We start from the raw sequence: 22,312 nt of genomic DNA on the forward strand, positions 1-22,312 counted from the left end.
ACCCAAACCCACTCTGTTTCTTATGCAGGGAAGCGAAGAGGCTGTGGCCTCATGAGGCTGGGTACAACAGCAGGAATCAAGGCCAGACCTGGTAATGCTGGGAGCTCAGCAAGACGTAGTGGCTTGGGCACCATTAGGCCTGACCTCCTGCAGCAGGACCAGTTCTGCAGTGGCACCAACTCCTGAAACCGTATCCGCCTGTCGCCCCAAGGCGACGGTGTGAGATGATGGGGTGGGCGGTGTGGCTGGCAGTGGAAACGTGCCGCTGTAGCTGCCTTTTCCAGCAGCTGCTGGTGTCCCTGGGCTAGTTGCAGCTGATCTGCATCGTCTTCCACCTGGTGGGAGTGGGGCTGGGAGAGGCAGCGTCGCTGGGTGCCCTGAGCCGGGGCTGGGTGCGGCAGCGATGCCGGTGATGTCCGTGGCGGTCTGTCCTGGTCGCTGCTTCTCATATGTTGCCCCATGTTGTGCTTGATTTCTTTGGTATTGTGGTGGTTCAGGCAAGGATCTGCATGAGGCAGTCTTAACAGATTAGAAGTAATTCACTTTCTGAACTCGGATCTTGCTTATGTCTCTTTAATGTTTACTCTTCAGGAGGCTGGATCGTGTTTTAATTTCACTGAATATCTTGCCTGAATACAGGGGAAAAATAGAGGTAGAGGTAACTAATCAAATACTAGGAAAGTGGCTCGTGGTTCCAAACCCCAAAGCCCAGTCCTGCTCACAGCGTCCCACTGCGTTGGAGCCCTGTATCCTGCTCACTTCTAGCCCAACTCTAATTTCCTAGTGATTTGAAAATTGGTTTGGGATTGGCTTGTCCGTTGGCAATGCCCGATCTAAATAATCCAGATCAGCAAGGCTGGCTGTGTAATCATCCCTGCAGCTACTCTGTGTTAACGAGAAATGCAGATAGCAGAGCTGAAGTGAAAGCAGTGTGTGGTGGTCACCGTGCCCTTTCACAGGGGGAGAAAGGGGTTGTTTTTCTTTTTTTATTTAAACTTCATTTCATTGTGTTTTGGTTAAATTAGCTGTCACGAATCACATTCCAACCAGCCGCTTGAGGCTTGAAGTTACTAGAAGCGGAATTGCTGCTACAGGGTGACTTTTGCAGCGCTGCGTGGGAAGCGGCGTGCGCTTGTTCGCTGGGGTGAGCACGTACCCCTCAGCGTCCGGCGTCAGATGAGCATCAGCAGCGAACGCTCGGGAGCCGGGAAACAATGGCTGCAGCCGCCTTTGTTCCCAGGCAGCAGGTTCCCGGTCCGTGTGCGCTGGTGCCTCCTCGGAGGGCACCTTCAGTCTCGGGATGCAAAAGGATTTCAGCGCTTCCTTAAAAAGGTTTCGTCTCACCTCTCCCAGGGGCTTGGGGCTCTGGGTGAAAAAGTGCCTCCTTCCCTGGAGGAGAGTCAATACCGCAAAGATTTTTCTGCTTGCACCCGTTTAATCGGGAAAATGGGAACAGCGTTTTGGTGAGGTGGTAGGGAAGCTGTGGATCGGATTGCTCAATTCTGCATTTGAAGCCACAAAGGGGAGCTTTGTTTTTTCCTTAGGTTTATCACGTCTGGTCTTTCCTGATTAGTCATAATCTACTGTCCTTCACTGGGAAACTCCTTTTTTTATTATTTATTTATTTATCTTATTTCTCTGCAAAAGTCTATAGTTAAGTTTGTGTATGAGCCCCCGGGGAAATCAGGCTGCCCATATTTCATTTAGTGACTTCAAACAATTAACCTAACAGAGATTCCTCCCCCTCCCCTCCTACCCCCATCTGTTTCCTAATTATCGGTGGAACTGGGATACATATGCAAGCCGTGCCCATTATTTTTATTTTTTATTATTTTTTAATTAAATCACCTCATGTTTTGTGGTTGGTTCTTTAAAAGCTGTGAGTCGCTACTGGGAAAGCGTAAGACACCGTGGACCGTGAGAGAATGAGCCTGAAAAGGGCCTGAAATCCAAGTTTTGGGGATTTTTTCCACATTGGGGCTGGAACGCAGACTGATCTCAGTGCTGCTTTGGGATCAGCCCGGGGAGCCGGGGACAGGCTGCCCTGGATACGAGCTGGCTGACGCCCAGGTGCTCCGGGGCCGGAGACAGGCTGGCGCGTGGGCACCTTCCCTTCGGTCTCGCCGGGTTTTTGGGTGGTGGGAGCTGCTGCCGCGGCCGGTGGCGGATGAGCAGAGTTCGGAGGTGCTGGATGACACGTTTCCCATGGGCCTGCGCCGAAGTGCTTTGTCTTAGCTGGTAGCTCCTGTCAGCACCGTGTCCCCGAGGGAAACAGTGGCTTAAATCCATGCAGAGGTGTTGGGTTGCTCGGAGGGGAAGGCTGAGGGTGCTGCAGGGCAATGGGGGAGGCAGCACCTCGCTGCTGGGCTCAGGGATGCACTGTCTCGGGGCTGGGAGAGCGTTTCTGTGGGGGCAGCTGGGTGATCTCCATCTCTGCTCAGAGAAGAAGAATCCCCGTGCTGCCTGTCCTTGTCCGGGCTGTCCTGCACTGCCCCATCCCGCTTCCTTCAGCGACCTCCTGGGGTCCCTCGGCCCACGCGGCCGGGGCTGGCGTGTCCGTGCCGGTGGTGCAGGACAGGTGGGCACTCGGGTCCCTCACCTTGCCTGAGTCAGGGATTTCTTCACGGGAGCTGATTCCCTCTCGTGCTGAGCTGGGTGCCAGGTCTGCGCTGCTGCAAAGCACCAGAGCGCTGCAGCCCCCAGGTGCAGCGCCCCGGACTTGACCACACGAATCCCGGCAAAATCCCCCAGCAGCAGGGCCGGCAACGCAGTGAGGGATTCAGCACATCGGCGGGAGCGGCGCGGGCTCACGGGAGGCAGAAGATCTGCTGCCATCCCGAGCACCCAGAGCACCTCCCGGGGCGAGAAGCAAGCCGCCGCGGAGGCGACACCTCCCCTGGCCGAGCAGGGCCAGCGCCCGGGCTCCCTCCCTGCCCCTCTGTAGCCTCGCGGCAGAGGCGTTGCAAAAACACCCGCTTCTGTCGTGTGCGCCGGCTTCTTGCGTTGCTCCGACCAGCTGCCTCGCCGGCCTGCGGGATGCTCCGTAGGAAGGTAGCTGCACGTTTTCCTCTCTGCTGCCATCCCATTCTTTGGCTCGTTTTGCTTTCTGCTGTTTTGCAAACCGCACCAGGATGACGTGTGCACCGAGCCCCTCAATCCCTGCTCTCTGGGTCGCCTGACTGACACAGAGCTGAGGAACGCGGCCGCCCTGGTTTTGCTCAGATGGGTCTTGCGCGGGAACCGGGTGATTCCGAGGGTCCCTGGGTGCAGGGAGCGTGGAGCAGCGCGCCGGGAGCAGCCGCGCTCCCAGCATGGAAGGCAGCCCCGAGGGTGCCCGGGAGGCTCCGAAGCGAGCAGCGGCCTCCGGGCGCGAGGCTGCGGATGAGCTCCTTGGGGAGGTGATTAGCATCATCTTCCCTCCGCAAATTGCACGGGGCGTTCTCATTACTATTTAATGGCAGTCTCGCTGCTCCTCTGCCCTGCCCAGGCCCTCCTGGTGCCGAGGCGCTCCGGCTCCGGAGGCCCTGCAGAGCTCGGTGCCCCGGGGAGCAGGGGCTGCTCGGCCGCCTCCGGGCTCTGGAGGAACGTGGGAGCCCGGTGCTGGCTGCCGACCTGGAAGAAGCCTCTCCTGAAAGCCCTGCCGCAGCGATGACCGTGTTTAAGGGCTGCTGGCTCGTCCGTGGGACGAGCCCCGTGAGGCGTCTGCCAGGGGATCACCATCCTGGAGTCGGGACCCAGGAGCTGCTGACGACTCCAGTCTCCCGCGTGTAGCTCGAGTTTCTGATCATCAGCCTCTCTCCTGCCCACGGAGCGGCTGAAGCTGGGAATGCAGAAACCAAAGTCTTTGGTTAAGCTCCGTTTTGCTGCTGTTCAGCTTTTTTATTCCTTCTATCGCCCTGGCATCTCCTTGCTTCCATACCTGCAACTGCAGCACAGCCCCAGCGCTCGAAAGGCAGCTCGAAACGGTGCCGCCGCGGCGGTGGGAGGGCAGCGAGGGCCCTCGGTTGCCCGTCACATCTCGCAGGCGGCTTGCGGGGCACGGGGCAAGGGCAGGACGCGCGGCAGCATCGCCGCTCCAGCAGCGCCCCGCTCGCGTGCCGACAACGGGCTCCAGCGGGATGGGAGCAGGCACGGGCGGGCGCCTATCGCCCTGCCAGATTCGGGGCACAGCGAGTGTTTGCATGCGTCTCTCTGTAAGAAGAATTAGCATAATTTGCGATGGAGCAGGCGGAGCGGGTGCTCGCCCCGGCCGGGGACGCGGCAGGCGGCTGGGGCACTCGGGCTGCAGATGTTTGCAGAAACTCTGATGCTTTCAAACAACGCTGAGCGTACCAAGGGTTACGGATCCCCCGAGCGAGGAGGCAGGGGACGCGGCCCGGCACGCGCGCCTGCGCGGGAGGGGGGCTCGCGCCGGCCTGGCATCCGCTCGTCACATGACGGCGTTCGGGTGCCAGACGAAGGGTCCGAGGTGGCCGCCCAGAATAGACGCTTGTTCTCGCGCTGATTGCCCCCTTTCAGCGGCTCCCGCGCGGCAGCGTGCCAGACGTGCTCTGCGCCGAAAATTCCTGGAAAATGCCTGACGCTTCGCATTATGCGTTGGAAAGAACGCTTTAAAAAAAATGCTAACTAGCAAAATAAACAGCTGTTTGTAATTGCAGGATCATAAAAAGGAGCGTTTTATGAGCAGTGAACAAATTCTCTGGCTATTTTGAGCCGCTTCAATGGGCTCTGCTCTGACAGACTGCCGTGATTTACTGCGCTTTTTCGGAAAGCGCTTGCCAAGCGGGAACGGGCTCGGATCCGGTCCCCTCGCTGGTCAGCGAGAGCGGGGACCTCCCGTGCTCGAAGCCAAGCGGCCTTGGGTGCCGGCAGCTCCGTCCGGAGACCCCCGCGGGGGGCCGAGGCGGTCGGGCTCGGGGCGCTTTCACGTGAAGCCGCTCGCGTGATGACCGCGTTGCCTCGGCTTGGAGCTCGTTAGGAGTGAAACAAGCAGCGGGGCTGGAAGGCAGAAGCGACTCTCTCATCTCTTGTTATAGCTTAAAACCGACTGAAGCTGGCTTTTCCCCCTCTGTTCTTCGAGGGCGTTTAATAAATGCACTGCAAAAATATCCCTGGGGAGAGATGATTTCCTTTAATGTGGCTATCTTCCAAGCATATGCTTGCATATCAAAATCTCTAATAAAGTTATAAAGCAGGGAAATGTCTAAATGGGTTTGGGCTCTTCAATCCCGTTGACTTGCAGAGGGGGTTGGATGCCAACTCCAGGTTTGCGTGGAGGGACCCATCCTTCACCTTCAAGCCTGGCAGCAGCGGTACCGGAGCACACGTTATAGTACTAATATTTGAGGGCAAGGGAGACCTGCAGAGCAGTGGAAAGAAAATTGCTGTTAGCGGTACACTGAAAATTGGAAAACTTGCAATCAGTGTATTGTGTTTTTTTTCTTTTACGGTGATCCAACTTGACACGGCTCCCCGTGTGAATTTTGGCCAAGAAACTCACTTAAGCGGATTCTATTTATAAAATCAGATTGGTGTGTAGTTTTGCTTTTGGATTTTGTTCTACTCGCAAAGCCACTGCGAAACACAGACTCACATAGTTCCTTCGATGTAAGAATAATTTCCCTTGGAAAAACTTCTGCAGAATTTGTGTTAGAAAAAGGGGAAAGGAAGTTACTCAAAACCACGTGGAAAAAAACCATTTACTGTTTTGCATCTTGCTGTAGTTAAAGCCAGCGCGGGACATGCTCTGCATTTGTATGTCATCTTCTGTCCTAGGGAAGCCAAGGAAGGAGCTTGGGAACAGGTTTTGAAAAGCCTTGGGAGGTCGTGCCCCGAGCCGGGCTCTTGTTGGGGGCCTGGCCGAGAGCGGGTCCCTCTCAGACCGCGGCTTTTGCGGGAAGTGAAACCGCCGAGGCGGCGCTCGGCCGTCGCCCAGCTGGAGCTCGGCCAGGACACATGGCCCGGCGTCTCGGCTGGGCCGGGGGAAGCGCTAGGAAGCTCCTGCTCGGCCTCACCATGCCGCCGGGCTCGTCCCGCGCGGTTCCTGCCGCAGAGATCTCAGTGCCACCAAACGTGATCGCTTCTCTGCCCCTTGGGCGCTGCCAGGGGAAACCCAGGAAAGAGGAGGTTTGCTAGGAAACCCCAGCCAGATCTCAGTCCAAAGTTTGGCATGTGGAAGTGGAAGTTGTTGATTCAGCCCTGAGCTCCCAGTCCTTCCTCGTTGCCCCGCGTTTCTTCTTGGCTATGGTCTTCAGTTGCTTTGATAGCTTTTACTAAGACATTTTGCATTGTAACATGTACAGCAGTGTTTGGATCAGCTGGGTGAATTTGAGATGAGGTGGGAGACAGTGGAATCACTGAATACTTGAGAATTATCTTTTCTTTTTTTGCTTGTTTTTATTTTGAATTCCATTATTTATCCAGTGAACCGTTTTCCCCTGCTTCCAGCCTTTGCCGGGGAGAAGAGATTTGCGTTTGCAAGGGCGCGTAGGGCTGCTGCTGTCCTCCAGCCTGCGGGATGTTGGAGACGGTCTGCAACCCGCAGGAGGGTCCTTATCCCACGCGCCCTCCGGCTCGAAGCAGCCGCTTAGGCAAACGCTGCTCGGAGACTCGGTGTTGACCTTGCACAGATGGCGATCGCGGAACGACGGCTAGTCTTGCAGCTGGCTTTGTGGGTTTTCCCCCCGTTACTTATCCATCATTTATAGCTGGCCCCTGCGCTGTTCCTCTCCACCTCCTCAGTGCACAAACCAGTTGCTCTCGCTCCCTGCTTTCGCAGTCGGGGCCGGAGCTGCTGTTGTCTGGCAGCGGGTCGCGCCTGGCGCTAACGAGGGCAGATTTGGGAGGCAGCTTGGGAGCAAAGGCGCAGGAGCAGCGCCGCGAGGCCAGCGCGGCCGTTCGGGTTCAGTCTGGCTATTTTAATAGAAATACTAAGCATCAGCATGGTCTTTCAATATGCATTCCTTTTATTTTATTATTTTTTAAACACACTGAACGAGGAATCTGTATCCTGCATCCTACACGCAGTCCTGAAGGTTAAAAGCTGTTTTCGTGCCAGCTTTATTGTGCTGCAGCCAAATGCTTCTACCAATTAACTTATTACTGTTTTGGAGGGGGCTCAGAAGGCAGATGGAGTAGTTGTGCTGGCAATATTAATGGCCGCGTTGCAAAGGGTGAGAATTTTATAATGAGCATCTTAACAAAAAAAAAAAAAAAAAAAAAAAAAGAGAGAGATTTGTCAAAGCAAGTTTTCTTGTGACATTGCTGACAAATACCAGAAAAGGGTGTTTCCCTTCCAATGCTGAGCAAAGGCGGCTGCTTTTAGGGGTAATAAAAAATGTGCGATTTCACAGCATCTCTGCTCTGCCAGGCTAAAGCACTTGCTCTCATTAAAAACTGTAAATATTTCGCGTCTGAGGACACAGTGAGAGCGGGGCCAAGCAAACTGGCCGCAGGCGTGGGCACGGGAGGCGCGTAGACCATCGGCTTGGGGTTGCCCGTCCCTGGCAGCTTCTGCTGTGAAACGGGCTGTTTGGCAGCCCTGGCAGTGGGGTCCCGAGGGAGGAGGGCAGGGCGAAGGCGCTGCCGCCCGCGCAAGGAAACCGGCTGCACGGGGTTTGCTAGGGGAAGAGGGAGAATCCATCGCTCGAGCAGCCTCCGCTTAACCTTGTTGCTTGGCTTTATATAAGGTTTCGAGCAACTGTCGCGTCTTTCTTGCTGCCCTCCCCTTCCTCCGAAGCGTTCGGTTGTGTTGTCTAGAAGCTGCACGTCAGCGCGGGGAGGAAATGTCAGACGCTGCCACTTTGCACTGTCGCCGCTGCTGAAGCGCCCGGGGTTTGAAACGAAATGTCACAGGCGGTTTGCGGAGCACGGAAACCAGATGTGCTCGAAGACCGTCTCTGGGAAGAGCAGGGCGGTTTAATTACGTGCATTGAGGCTTCTCGGGAAACGTATCTCGGGATCGGGCTGATGCTGAGCATCGTGATACGGTCCCCGAGCGCCCGGCTCGGCGCGGCCGTCCTCACCTGCCGGGGGAGGCCGCGGTGTCCGGTGACCGCGTTCGTGCCGCCTACGAGCCGTAAGGCGATACTGGTGACAGCTGGACGGCCCCGGGAGGGGACCGGTGTCTGTAAATACAGCTCACCCGATAAGCAGCAGGCACGTCCCCGTCTTGCTGGTGACACCTGTTTGGTGGCTCCGGTTACGGGTCTCGGAGGCGGGTTGGAGGATGTACGTTGAACCTGGGTACCTGCGTACGGGCGGCGGCGGGGAGGGACCCGTGGTGGCATGGCTGAAGCCAGCACTGCCCGCTCGCGTGGCCGGGCGAGCTGCGTCCCCAGGCCTCGGTGTCCGCCTTGAGCACCCTGCGCTGGGGGGCTGCTGGAGCAGATGCCCTGGGGCTTCAGAGCAACAGCCTCTCGCTTCTCCTGGCGCTGCTCCGCGGGCAGCAAACGGGACCATCTCACCGGGGGTCCCTGGGCCGCCTCCCACCAGGAGGGGATCCCGCTGGGTGCCACCTCGCCCAGCCTTTCCTCCCCCCTCGCTTCGCAGGGCTGGGGCACGCGTGGCCGGTGCAGAGCCGGGCCCCTTCCCCGCAGCTGCCTGCTGCTGCCGACCGATGCTCAGGCCCTGGAGACGATCACCTTCCGTCCGTCTTGCACACAAGCTTGTGCTTTAAGGATCTCTAGTTCTGTATGAAAATACAGCAGGGTGAAGAGTCTGGACAATTAAAATAGAAGCTGGTCATTAAGAAAATAAAAAGCCTAAAGCCCTTTGGGAGAAAATTTCATTGCTAAATAATAGTGGAGCTATCCCAGAACTTCAGATCTGTAGTGGTGGGAAAACATCTGCTAAGGGAATTTTTGCAGTAGTAAACTTTAAACTTTTTTTAAAGCAAAGGCATAAATAAAGTATTAACTCAAGAACTGTCTTGACTAAAATGAACGCAGCCGGTGCCGTTCACGTAGCCGCCCCCGCGCTTGCCTGGCGTGTGAGCGGTCAAGGGCCTTTTAACCCCGGGGCATCCACACCCTGCGAATCGCGCGGGTTTTGCCTCATTAACCTTTCTCCTCCGTGCAAAAGGAAAACCCTTCTTGGGGTGCTGCAGCGCGGGTATTTGTGCCAAATTGCATCACATCACGGGCTGCTGCGATGCAGCCAAACGGGGCGATTTAACCTATGTGACACCCTGTGCGGGTGAGCACAAGCGGAGCGGGCAGCGTGTGCCAGGGCGCGGGGTGACCGGCGGGTGCCGAGTGGCCGTGGTGGCCGGCAGCAGTGGCCGAGGGCCGGGCTGTTCCTGTGGTGCCACTCAGGCTGCCGAAGCCCGCATCGTCCTGCTCCGCGGGAAGTTTCCTGCTTTTGCATTTCTGTTCTGCTCTGGGTGACAGATCCGCAAAGGTTAAGCCGTTTTTTCTGCTCCAGCGCGGTGCTCGGGTGATCTCAGCCCATATCTCCGTCCTCCCACATCTTCTGTGCGACCTTGGGTAACATGTAACCTCGTGGACTGCAGTCTCATCTCCTCGCGCCGCTGGAAGGCCAGGAGGATGAATTAATTCACGTTTATGTAGTGCTGAGATACGACCGTGGCGAAGATCCTCTCCCTGGAGTTATCTGTGCTTTCAGCAGCGCTGCGCAGCCCTGTAAGGACGCGGGTGGCCTGGTGGGGCGGCACCGCTGCCCGCGCTCGGGAGCTGCGAGCTGCAGCCGGGGCAGCACGCGCAATTCCCCCGTTCCCCCCAGCTTTTCCAAGTGTTCCTGGGAGAGGTGCTGCTGGCCCTGCCTCTGGGGTGCTGCAGGAGGGAGGTGGATAGGTACTGGGACAAGCTGAAGTTTTGTGGAGGGCCGGTGGTCTTGGAGGTGCCGGCGACGTGCGCCCGAAGCTCTGTCCCTGCGCATCGCGGTCGGGGGAGCCGGGAGCGAGGAGGACTGGGAAGCTCCTTGGGGAGCGAGGAGGACAGGATGGATGGGGCGGTTCGGAAGTCATCTTTGTGACCCGGCAGAATGGGGGCGGCAGCCTCTGAGACCCTTGCGGAGAGGAGGATGGAGGTGACCTTCAGCCCGGCTGGTAGCTGGGGACAGGGGAGGTGAGGGACTCGGTCAAAACCAGGGCGGAAATTTGGGTGAGCTCTTCTCGGGCACACATAACCAAAGGGGCCCTGCTAACCAGTCGCCCTTAATTTGGCTGCTGCTTTTAAGCAGTATTTGCCCTTCTCTGTGATTATTTTGCGTGCTTTGCTGCAGCCCTGGTTATAGCGAGTGTCGCCCCACGGGCTCCTCCCCGGGGCAGCGCCTGCCTCCTCGCCTGGAGCTGGACCGCGGCAGGCTGCGCCCGTCCTTCCCTTGGCCTCCCCGTCGGGGCAGAGTGGGGACGGACCCCATTTCCGTGAGCTGCTAATTGCCAGCATGTGTTGCAGACTTGTCCTTTTTGCACCAGGTTCCTCTGCCGGGTTTGCAAGCACCAGGCCCACCCGTGGCAGGGCTCACGGCGAAGGGCTCGCGGTGTCCTCTGGCACGGCAAGCCCAGGCCTCGGGGTCGGCCTTGTGAAGCGGAGCCTTCTGAGAAATTTCGTTTTTTTCGGAGGACAGGAGCAAAGATCAGTCTGGGAGCTCCTTTCTAGTGTTCATGTGTCATGGATGCAGGACCAAACCTTAGCGTGGACCCGCCGTCCCAGGAGGAGCGTGACTCCTCCGCAGCTCTGATGGAGGGCATGCAGGTCCGAAAGCGTTAGTTGTTGGAAGGATGGATGCTGTGTTTTTTCTTAAGGGGAAGAGAGGAGATAGCGAAATGCAAACGTGTTTCCTGGTGTCTGCCGCCGACAGTCGCTGCGTTTTGCAGAACAATCGTGAAAGCCGTCCCCAGCCGCGGGACGAAGGACAAAGCGCCTCTCTCCTCCCGGCGGAGGCAAGCAGGGAGGTGCCGCCGCCCCCGGGAAAGGGCATCTTCCAGGCCCGGGGTCCCTGGGGATGACAACGCCGGGTGGTCGCACCTTTCCGCTTCCCCGTGCTGCGCTGCGGTTGCGGTACATTAGCATTGACCTTGGTGCGGTTGTGCAACCTTTGCTGCGCCTGTGCGGGGTGCGTACGCAGGCCGTCTGCTGCGGTGCGTCCGAGTGCAACCAGGGAAAACGGGCAGGCACGTGTCGGGATACGTCCGTCCATCACTGCGAGGGTTTTGCGTGGCGAGCACGGTCCCGGTCGGGCTCAGCAGGCCGTGTCACGTCTGAGCGGGGCGGCTCCAGCCGGGGCTTTGCCGCCTGGGGCAGCTCCTCCGACGGGGCCGTCGTGACCCGCCGGCACCCGCTCGCTGGCCTCCACCACGGGTGGCAAAAGGTCCCGTCGCTGCCAGAGAAAAGGGGGACGTTGACCTGCAAGCTGGAAGTCAGCAACCTGGAAAGTCATCCCATACGTTGCGTACGGCGGGGGGAAGGCCGTGGGGACCTGGGATGGAGCAGGGGTAGACCGCAGAAAATGAATCCTTTAATCACTGTTGGAGGATCACATACATATGTTCCTTCTAAATCCATGTTTTTCATTATCTGAAACCGAAAGGGTTCTCTCTTTGCGGAAGCACTGCTCTGTGCTCGTCAATCAGTTTTAATTGAGTGAAACCCATAAAATGGTGCTGTAGGAGTCTTCCTGGGAACACTAGCAGCTAGAGCTTTACTGTTCCTCTTGCAACCGTAAATAAGGATAAACGCCTAATTGCTAGTGAAAGTGTCCTGCTAGATCTAATGAGCTGATTAAAAATAATTCTTCATTGTGGAATTATTTAATTTCATTTGTCTTCAACCAGGGATTCCTCCTGCCGCCACTTAATCACTTTGGTGCCCGCTCGTGTGAGCCCGGTCTGCCATGGAGAGCTTGGGCTTGGGGTCCTTTTGCAGAGTGGGGCTCTAGGAAGGAGTTTGTCTCGGTTGTCGTTCAGGAAGGTCCAATTTAATTAAGGAAATGGATTTCAGCCCTTCCCAGTGCTGCTGGTGCATCCAGGGGCATCCTCGAGCCCTGCGTGGCTGCACGCGCGCCCCAAGGTCCCCCTTCTCCAAGGGGGAGCACGTTTGCGTGGCGCGGGGAGCCATGGAGTGGGCGGGCTGCACACGGAGAAATAGAGGAGCAACGTTTCTTCCCTGGTTATCAACCCTTGCAGTCGTGCCGTGCTGGCAAGCAGGCTGCTGTGCTGGATCGGTGTCCTTGAACAGCCCCGAAGCAAAGCGGCAATGCAGGTGTCTGGACCTGCATCTTTTTTCTAGTAAGATCCTCCATATCACATCTGACGTGGTAGCAGGGCTGCAAGAGACGGAGAAGGACCTGAAAGGATTTTAAAAGTTGTATTTTTTTCTCCTTCACTGCAGATTTTGAGTGGCTACCAGACAAGGTGCTTAGATATGTGCTTTATATTTTTACATTTATACGAGCATTACCTTTGCATAAGGGAAAACTGGAGCGTGAAGCGGCTGCAGAAGAGCGTGTGCCAGGAAATGACCGGTGGTGGTGTCCAGGCCCGCTGTAGTTTCAGTGTCATCTCATGAACTTGCCTGGCTGTTGGGGCGATGGTGGCACGTGTGCCGGGGTGCTTTCGGTAGTGCCCTGCAGCTGCTCCCTCGTCCCTGTGGCTCGAAACCAGCGCTTTCCCCTCCGTGAAATCCCCTCCTGATTTGCATTTGTGTTTTTCCACAATGGTATGTATTTTCCTAAACTGGAAGAAACTGCAGAGGTTTTATTTTGGGGCTGGTGAGGCCCAAGCCATTCGCAGACCCCTTTCTTCGCTGTGGTCCTGCTCGCTGAGGAGGGCGAGTCACAGCTGCAGCTGGCACCTCAGTTTGACGGCATCAGTCCATCCGACCCTGCTGTGGGGGGAAGAGCTAGCCGGAGCCGTCTGGGCGCGGTTAGAGCAGGAGGGACAGGACCAAGCGGAGACACCGATGTCTTCCTCTTGGCAGCATCCTTGAGGCGCTTGCTTAACCGCAGTGCTATGGTTTGAAAATCAGCATTTGTTAGGAAAACATTTGGCAATGCAGCAAAATCACCCTCTGCCTTTGAAACGGAGCGGGAGCCCCGTGACAGCACGGTGCAAACCTCTGTCTGTGTTTCGTGCTGCAAGGTGGGCCCTGTGCAGCCAGGTGTTTCCCTCTAAAAACCTCTTACTCCTTCCATCTGGTCTGTCGTGACTGCTGCCCAAGCAGAGAACCTGGGGCTCATTTTGCAATGGAAAGTACAGTTCCTCCCGAAACGCTGCAAATACACCTAATGCTATGTGGGCATTTGGCTGAGTTTTGCAAAGAGGAACAGTCTCTAGTAGTAAAGGTCCTGTCCCAGGGTTTCTAATGCTTTTATCAAAAGAAAAATGTATTTACGGAAATAGTTCATCTGGAAAGAGGTCTGGAGCAAGATCTGGGATATATTTCTCAACCTAGACTAAGACTTCAGAGAATTAAGGCTGTGGTAGGTCACTGGGGAAATGGAAAGCACCAAGTCTGCAAAACACACTTGAGCTCTAGACAAGTATTTGGGGAAAAAGGCGTCTGAGCATGCCTTAGTGCCGTCTTGCTGGTAGCTGAGGAAAGCAGAGCAGGGACGTGGCCTCGCCGGTGCTTGGGTTCAGGTCAGCACTGGAGCAGAGCTGTGCTGGAGAAGGCGAATTCCTGTTTGGTGGCATCCTGGTCGTGCAGCTGTTTGGTGAGACTTCGGTCTGTGCTGCTGGAAATCCCGCGCGGGTAGCTGACTTCTGCCCACGTCTCCCCAGTGCTGCGTGGGACATTGGGCACCGGCTGTCCTGGGGCCAGCACAGGGGAGACAGAGCCCTGTTGGGTGCTTCGTCTCTAGGATCTGATCCGTAGAGCTGCAGGTTCGGAGAGCGTAGAGGTATCTCGGAGTGCAGCTAGCAGAAGTCCTTCTCCAAAGTGGCCTCTCTTTACTGGATACCATGGGGCCAGATTTTGGGTTGGTTTCTGGCCAGCTGGTTCAGGGGCTTCCTGGTCGACCCCAGGCTCAACCCGTGCAATTCCGTGGCTACGGCCGATCCCAGGAGGCTGCGGCAGATATGAGGTTGAAGGGCTCGCTCGGCTGTTTTGGCAGGAATCGGATCGTTTCTGTGTTGTGTGACGGGACCCTGGGGCACAGCCGGAGGCACGTTGAGCCTGGGGAGAAGAGGTCTCCTCTGCTCCTTCGCACAGGAGCCGGAGCCCCTCCTCAGCGAGGCTCCAGCCTGGCCGAGTCACTGGGACGTTTCAGACGTCTCACGGATGGAGTCAGTCTCGCAGAAGCACGTTAAGACATCAGGCAGCTTCGTGACTATCAGCAGCCCCAGATTAGCGTGTTTGTGCCTCGACCCCCTAACGCAGCTCGGGCCCTTGGTGCCGCTGAGGTTTCCCCGTGCTTTCCGTCCTGGCAAGGGGCAAGGAGGGCCCGACGGCGTGGGCCGTGTTCAGCCGTGCTCGGCTCGGCCGTGCAGCCGTGGGCTGGCAGCACTGCGTGTCCCGAGCAGCGCCCACGCACCCCGGCACGGCGAGAAGCAGCCCCCACGCCTGCCGCAGCCGCGGGAGCCGGAGCCGTGCAGCTTGCCCCCGGGTTTCCGAGATGCGGGGATGCATTTTGTGTGTTCTGTTGCGTTTTTCTTACTACTATTATTTTTATTTGTTCCTGCTCCTTCAGATTACTTGCTTTGCCTTTAAGCCAGCAAATTCTCCCTGGTCCCGTCCCGTGCAGCTCTTCCCAGCCCGTCCATCCAGACGCGCCGTAGCTCCGGCGGTACCCGCCGTCCTCGCTGTGCCGCTCAGTCGGCCCCAGAAACACCCGGCTAGTTCCCCCGTAGCTCTGCCCGCGTGTTGCAGAGTGCAGCAGCCCCGTCCCTGTTGTCCCCATCGCCTCCAAATGCAGCACTGCAAATTTCTCCCCCCCTCGCCGTTACTTTTCCAGTTGCAAAACGATGCTGGTTGGTAGGATGAATTTTTTCCCATGGGTTTCCTGCACAGATGCCTAGTGTTCTGCGTGCTGTATATAATAGTGTTCAGGCTCAGTTCTTTCTGTATTAACGCCTAATGCAAAATCACCCACACAGGCCTGTATGTACAAATACCTCCTAAGCATCCGTGCCAGGAGCCTACTCGTTAGCGTCACGGCCATTTCTCTCGCACCAGGCAGTACCCAGCCCAAAGAAAACAGCGTATTCTTCACTTTTCAGCCACAGAGTGGCATTTCGAGTTATGCATTATTTAAACAGCTGCTGCCTTGCACCTTCCTTCCCGTATTATGTGGGGAAAGACGGTTTTAAAGCATTATTGTGGTGGTGAGGTGAAGCATCAGTATGCAAGCATAGAAGGAGCACAAGAAATTTTAGCCTCGCTAAATATCTGGTTGCAGTGTTGATTGATTTAGCTCATGAATCAAACTTTTTCTTGCTAACAGAAAGGTACAAAACCAGCTGAGCCATTACTCATTTTAAGCCATAACTAGAAAAATGAAGAGCTCTGAATAATGAAGGCTACAGATCAAAATGATATCTTTCCCTAGACAGAAAGCTAAAGAAGCAATTTGGAAAGCTTTGTCCAGCGTGACCAGGTCACCGAGGACTGTGCCAGTCTTGCACGTGACTTTAATTACTGGCCCAGTCCCACAATTATTCTGTGCTTCAAGTATTTTTATTGCAACAGCTGGATTGGAAAATCCTTAGAATGAGCAAAAAAGAGCAGGGCCCCCCCAGCCCCAAGCAATCGGTAATCTGGTGTAACCGGGATGCGGGCGAGTGCGTTCAGACCTCGGGTGAAGAGCAGGGGCCCGGCCGTGTCCCCCTCCCAGCAGCGCAGGGAAGATGCTCTGGCCGGTCCCATCTCGTCTGGGAAATTCGGGAGTCTCTGCAGAAGCCCCTGCAAACGCAGGAGCGCTGGGGGAAGCCTCAGCAAGCTGCTCAGCTTGCTCCCTTAATGCTTTAAAAATCCCTGCCTGCGTGCTGAGTCCGCGGAGGGGACAGGCACGGTGCACGTGATCCTTCCCCCGTCCTCCTGGCTTCGGAAGCAGGCCGGCTTGCAGCGGTTCGCGGTGGCTATCGGTGGCAGGGCAGGATCAGCCCTTCTCTCGGGGAGAGAGAAATCCCGTGCGGACGGGATTTTTTTTCAAGGTCACCCAGTTTAGCCTTCAGGACCTTGGTGATGGAGCTTTTCTGGGCTTTCCGGGGAGATGAGTCTGTGGATTAACCCCGGCAGCGTTCGCCGGGTTTGGTTGTGGTGCTGGCCCCCGCACCCCCTTTTGCCCTTGCTTCTCGCAGGGCTCGGGAGCAGCATCCGAAGCTGCGGCAGGTTATTTATATTTCATGGCGACGGGCTCTCCTGGCTCGCCGCGCGGCCCCGCTGCTCCGCTCTCCTGCCTGCTCACACCCAGCTGCAGCAGAAGCCGGTGCACAGAGGCAGGAGGAACCGCGAGGAGCCGGCTGGGGATTTTCCACTGTTCGCTGCCCTGCCGTTATTTTTGTTCTAGCCGGGAGAGCTGTCTGCACGGCCGATGCCCGGTGTTTATACCTCCGCTGCAGACGGAGCTGTAACTCGGCCGTGATGCAATCTCTGCACCACCGTGGCCTTTCCAAGGGGGTTTTGGTTGCACGAGTCGGGTAATTTGTCCTCCTTTTCCATTGTCCTTTAATATCCATTTAGTCTGTGGGTTTATTAAAAGCCAAATAAAAAGCGTGTGTGTGCAAACCCAAATCCTGGCTGTCCCCGGGAGGCCGGGATGGATGCCGGCAAGAGCCCGGCTCACTCCCCTGGAGGAGGCCGCGGGGGGGGCCATGCCACCGCGGGGGCTGCCGCTTGGGCAGGGATGCTCCGCTCTGCTCCATGCAAAAACCCCCGGTGATCTGGAAATGCACAATATTGTGTCAAGGCAGAGCAGGGGCCGGGCGACGGCTGGGCTGTGCCGAGCATCCGCGCCGGCTCCCGGCGGCGCTCCCAGCCCTTTGCTGTGCTCCTCTCTCCGGCGACGTTCAACTCTGTTTTAATGCAGAGTAAAGGCTGGGTTTTGTTGTTGTTAGGTGCTTCGTGCTTATAAAACACAATTAAGGTGTTTGAACAACAACTTGCCCCTTTCACTTTCTCCCGCGGGCTGGTCGCTGGTTTCGCAGCCGCTCGCCCACAGCGGAGCAGAACGCCCCGCTCCCCCCCAGCCCTCTCCGGGCTTGGGGCACGAAGGATGCGGCAGGGCCGACTTTCTGCCGGCAGAACAAGCAGCTCGGCGATCCCGCTTTTGCGTTTGTGTTGCAGGTGAGGATCCCAGGAGCCCGCCGGCAGGCGCACGTGGTCGGCTGCCCTCGCGCGGAGGAGCCGAGGCCGGTGCGGCCCGGGCGGCCAGAATGGTAACGCGAAGATCCCAGCTCAGCCGCGCGGGACTAGCCTTCGCCCTGTGCCTCCAGCACCTCGTCAGCGCCATCGAGGTCCCCCTTGACTGTAAGTGCTGGTTTACGCCTCTAAAAACGCCTGTGCGAATGCTTGAGGGGATGGAGCCAGGAGGAGCAGAGCCCAGGCGGCTTTCGTAGTCCAGCCCAAGGTCTCCTTTTCTTTTGTTTTTGGAGTTTGTTTGTCCAGAAAGTCACTTAAACTGCCCTGTGATTTACCTCAGCCTCAAAACCTGAGCAAGGGCCTGAAATCCCGTATCAAAATGGGACAGAGCACCTGGGCCAAGCTGCTCTGGAGGAAATAAGGTCCTGCCAGATCTTTAGCCTGTTGGTTTTAGTGGAGCCTCCCAGGACTCCTGGGGTTTGTGTTACCTTCTTGAGGGCCAGCTGGCTGGGAGACATCGTCCCTCCCGCTACCGTTGTGCTGGCTAAGCCATTTGGGCATAGAAGCTCGTTTTACTAAGGACACCTACCTCGCATTTGTGCTGAAGACAACACTGCTGTGTTTTGTTGGCATGTTAAAGGACCAGGATGTGTCTTTGCTGGTAATGATTTCAGTTCTGTGCCCTGCACTGGTGCACCTTTCCCGGTAGCTGTTCAGCACGAACGCTGGCTTTGCCGGCAGAGCCAGCTTACTCCAAGTGGGCTCGACACCAGCAAAGGTGTCCCCATCCCACGGGTCGCGGCTGAGTTACAGCTCCGGCCTCTGCCGGTCCCTGCACTGATGCTTCGGACCCGGTGAAGCTGTGCAAAATGGGCAGGTCGGGGCACGCGCGGGGTTTGGTGTGCTGCTGCGCGGAGGACGTGAGCTCACTGCTGATCTGCTCAGATGCTGCCACGGGCAGCACCCAGGTGCCCCGGGACAGCGGTGCTCAGGAAGGTCATACGTAGAGCTGCGCGATTTTTATCTCTGTCAGGACTTTCCGGTTAATGATGAGATGAGACCTGAGTTTGATTGAGAAGCACAAGGGCTGGGGGCTATGGAGCGAGGAGGAGGGGGAACACGGGACAGCGGTTCTGCTGAGTGGGCATCTCCAGGCCGGCACAGGGGAAGCGCATGACTTGTTTGAATGCTCTTCCAATCGCTGTTCTGGAAACCAGTTTCATAATTTCTTTGTGTCCCAGCTTCCTCCTGTAGGCGCTGTTAATAATAATAAGTCTGTCGCGGCAGGGAACGTATTCTGGCAGCACAATGCACTGAAATCCTCCACTGAACAGCGCATCAGTAGGACAGAGCAGCTCTTTGCAAGGGTCTAAATTCGGGCTAAAGTACCAGGACTGCTCTTGGTAGGAGCGATTTCTACCCTGCGGGTTGCTGCATCCATGCTCAAGTGATGGACAGCAAAAGGTGAATGAAAAGTTTGGGAATGAAAAGTTCAGGGCAGTAGCTTTTCACTGAAGTTTGGAAATAACTGAAGAGGAAGGGTGGGAAAGCCCTGGTTCGCCAAGGTGAATGAATACCCGCATCTCTTGAAAGCTCAAGGAGGGCGACCCAGGGCAATCTCTTGCCCATGCAAGACTCAAGCTTGAGTCCCCGTTTTGCTCCATTCCAGATGATTCTGGATGAAAATATTTATTCCATGGCAATCAGCACTGTAACATAGACATTGCTGCCAACAGTGGGAATTTTATTGGATGCACAGAGCTTGGCGCTTCCCTCTCCAGCCCGGCTCTGTTAGGATCTACAATCCTTTCAGAAATGCCGGCGGCCTCGGAGTAGGGGCAAGTGCAGTTGGGCAAAACTGCATGGGTAAAATCAGCAGAAATACTGTGTTCTGGCTACAAAACTCAGATCGGTTTTGCTGGTGTAGATCTGGCCAAGCTGCCACAGCCCCAGCCCGGTACGTGCTCTGGCTTTGCCTGTCCAGAATAGGCTGCAATGGCATAAAAATCCCTGAACGGTGCATTTTTAATGCCCCAACGCTGCCCTGCCTCGTAACGCAGTGTCGCTGTTGGCGCGGCCCCCCGTGACGCTTTCACCACGGCAGCAAAGGGAGGGTTAAAGGTGTCTCTCGAATAAAAGCCTTCCTCACCCATCCCAGCGTGGCAGGGTGCCCTGCACGGGCCACGACTGCTCCCCTGCCCGTTTTACTGGATTTCACAGGTGCCTTCTCCGATTTTGGCCTCCACCTAAAAAGTCACATCAGGGTTTATTGGGTGCACATTAGCCTCTGATTCAGGGGGACAAAACTGGGTGGGATTCAGGGTAATTGTGGCCATAAGGTAGGATGCTCCTAACCTTGGCGTACGACCACCCGGACCACCGGAGCACCACCAGGCTTGTAGGTGAGTGGTGCAAGTGCAGCGAGGCCTCCCCGGGCAACGCTGTCCCCTCTCCCGGCCCCGAAAGGCGCAGAGGCGATGACCAGCGACCCGGACTGCTCGGCCGAGGCATCTCGCACGTGAACAGTAAGTTGGTGGATCAGAACATACCTGAATCATTCATTGCCAAACGGTTGTGTGTTGACACGTTGGTATTTGCAGACCCTACATTAACTACGTAACGTTTATGTTTGTATACAGAGCGTATGTGTATGTAGATTTGCTCTCCAATTAACCTTTTTTCTTCTTTTTTATTATGCTTGCACTTTGGAAATAACAGCAAATATTCAGAGTGAATGTAAGTCCCGCTCCTGTCTTCTCTGTGTACGTGGTGGTCGCCTCCGCCCCTCCCAAGCAGGGCATGAGGCACCGGGGCCGGTCGAGGCTGTGGCTTGGCACAGGGTGTGCGGGGCTGCGTTTCACGCCCGGCAGCCTGGCTTGGGGTAGGAAGGACGAGCCGTCTTCCCTGCTCGGCCACGCAGGGTTTGCAAGGGTGCTACAGCAAGAGCTGGTAGCCACAAAGCAGCAAGTCTGCAGTGCAAACGCTGACTGCGGAGGCTTGTCATTGCTGAAGCTGCATCTCGGAGGAGGACAGACTCCTCTGGCCGAAGCCCGTGTGCCAAGCTCGGCTGCTAGGCTTGTGTGCTCATTTTCGCAAGCCCTAAACGCCACTACTCTGCCCTTTCTGGGTGAGCCTGCAGCTTTTGGGCCTCTTTCTTGCTCAGAGAGTACCTGTAAACTTCTCGTCGTGGCTCTCTGTTTCTGTCGTGGCTGCTTTCCTGGAGGTACACAGACTGGTATCTGTCGGTCTGGTTCGAATGACTTGTTGGTAGCAGGAAGAAGTAACTGAGAGCTTTCTTAATGAGACCGAGATACCGGGCAAGAAATACGGGCTTCTCAGTCCTGACAGGGAGACTGAACAATGCCGATGGTTCAAGAGATGATAAATAGTACACAGCCCACCAGTGCTCATGGTAATTTCCTCAGGTCTTAAAGGGTTTTGCTCTACAAATTGCATGTCCAGCCTGGGGACCAGGCCAAGAGCCTGGCAAATTTGTTAAAGACAGAAAAGAGAAGTTTCTTCCTCTTTGCGTGACCCTCCTCACCTCTTTTTGTTTGCCTTGCAGTGCCTCAGCCGCCCACAATCACCAAGCAGTCTGTGAAGGACTACATCGTCGACCCCAGGGATAACATCTTCATCGAATGTGAAGCTAAAGGGAATCCAGTTCCCACGTAAGTGCAGCTAAAGCTCTTGTTATACCAAAGTTGCGCTGTTTATTAGAGCCGATGAAAGAGAAGGGCTTGGTCTAGAGAAGCTCTGGCCTCCTTGGGCCCAGCTTGGTGCAGGTCTGAACTGGCCACGCTTCCACTGCAGCCGGTGGAGCTGTGCCGCTTCACACCATCAGCTAATCTGGCTGTAAGGATCTCGCCATGTCAATATAGTGTGCGGTTGCAAAAGAAGCGTCTCCCCGATGCTTGCAGGTTTTCATGGACGCGGAATGGGAAGTTCTTCAATGTGGCAAAAGACCCCAAAGTATCGATGCGGCGACGGTCAGGGACGCTGGTCATTGACTTCCACGGCGGCGGCCGGCCGGAGGACTACGAGGGCGAATACCAGTGCTTCGCGCGGAATGATTACGGGACGGCGCTCTCCAGCAAAATCCACCTCCAGGTTTCTAGTGAGTATGCACCCTGCCCGGTCCCGGCAGAGGAACAAGCCCCGTAGGCAGCTGCCTAAGGGATACAGTCAGTGTTTGCATCACACAGGATTTTGTAGAAGAGGCATGGGAATTACTCAGCGCTTAAACATCTCGGCCTGCTTCATTTGTTACCTGTGTCAGGGAACCTTGCACATATAGAAATAAAGTTTGCATCAAGGCCATTCCATTGAAACCAGGCCAGGTCCAGCGGGAAGAAGGGAGGGAAGAGATTTGCAAAGTGAACTCTCCTCACACGATCCCTTCATCAGACCGCATGCTGCATCTTTGCTCTTCTCATCACAGAGTCTCCCTTGTGGCCCAAGGAAAAGGTGGATGTGATAGAGGTTGATGAAGGTGCTCCGCTTAGCCTGCAGTGCAACCCACCGCCTGGCCTGCCTTCTCCAGTCATCTTCTGGATGAGCAGCTGTAAGTGCCCCTTCCCAGCCTGGACCCTCACTCTCTGTGGGGAGCACCTCTGTTGCCTGCACTGTTTATTTAAAATAATTACCTTTAGAGGTATTACTGCTCGATTAGAGCATCGAGTCACCAGTACATGGCTTAGGTCAGAGGGTTACTTTTCTGCTTTTTGCAGTCACCCGCGGGAGCATCCAGAAGCATTGGTGTTTCTTTTGGCAGCTCTGACTTTGAATTCCTGTTCTCCCACACAGCCATGGAGCCAATCCACCAGGACAAGCGCGTCTCCCAAGGCCAGAACGGGGACTTGTACTTCTCCAACGTCTTGCTGCAGGATGCCCAGACGGACTACAGCTGTAATGCACGCTTCCACTTCACCCACACCATTCAGCAGAAAAACCCGTACACCCTCAAGGTGAAAACCAGTAAGTGTCACGGTGATCGCTCAGATGGGTCTTCCTCCGGCTGCTCTCGGCACGGCTCTCCTTTCAGGCCACCCTGT

General features: G+C 56.2%; 1 protein-coding gene across 3 annotated transcripts in view; it reads left to right on the forward strand.

The window, feature by feature from the left end:
- The window catches only part of NFASC (neurofascin), a 92,605-nt gene that overhangs the window by 14,116 nt on the left and 56,177 nt on the right, over positions 1 to 22,312 (forward strand). For 2 of the 3 annotated variants that reach the window (XM_064497929.1, XM_064497930.1), the window contains exons 2-6: positions 17,244 to 17,426; positions 20,824 to 20,929; positions 21,179 to 21,375; positions 21,700 to 21,822; positions 22,065 to 22,235. In XM_064497929.1, coding sequence (XP_064353999.1) covers positions 17,333 to 17,426; positions 20,824 to 20,929; positions 21,179 to 21,375; positions 21,700 to 21,822; positions 22,065 to 22,235 — 691 coding nt within the window. In that variant the 5' untranslated portion in view covers positions 17,244 to 17,332. Of the gene's footprint in view, positions 1 to 17,243; positions 17,427 to 19,976; positions 19,995 to 20,823; positions 20,930 to 21,178; positions 21,376 to 21,699; positions 21,823 to 22,064; positions 22,236 to 22,312 lie in introns of all 3 variants that reach the window. The other variant, XM_064497928.1, reaches the window with a different exon arrangement.

The sequence above is a fragment of the Dromaius novaehollandiae genome, chromosome 27 (genome assembly GCF_036370855.1).
Source record: "Dromaius novaehollandiae isolate bDroNov1 chromosome 27, bDroNov1.hap1, whole genome shotgun sequence".
Taxonomy (NCBI): domain Eukaryota; kingdom Metazoa; phylum Chordata; class Aves; order Casuariiformes; family Dromaiidae; genus Dromaius; species Dromaius novaehollandiae.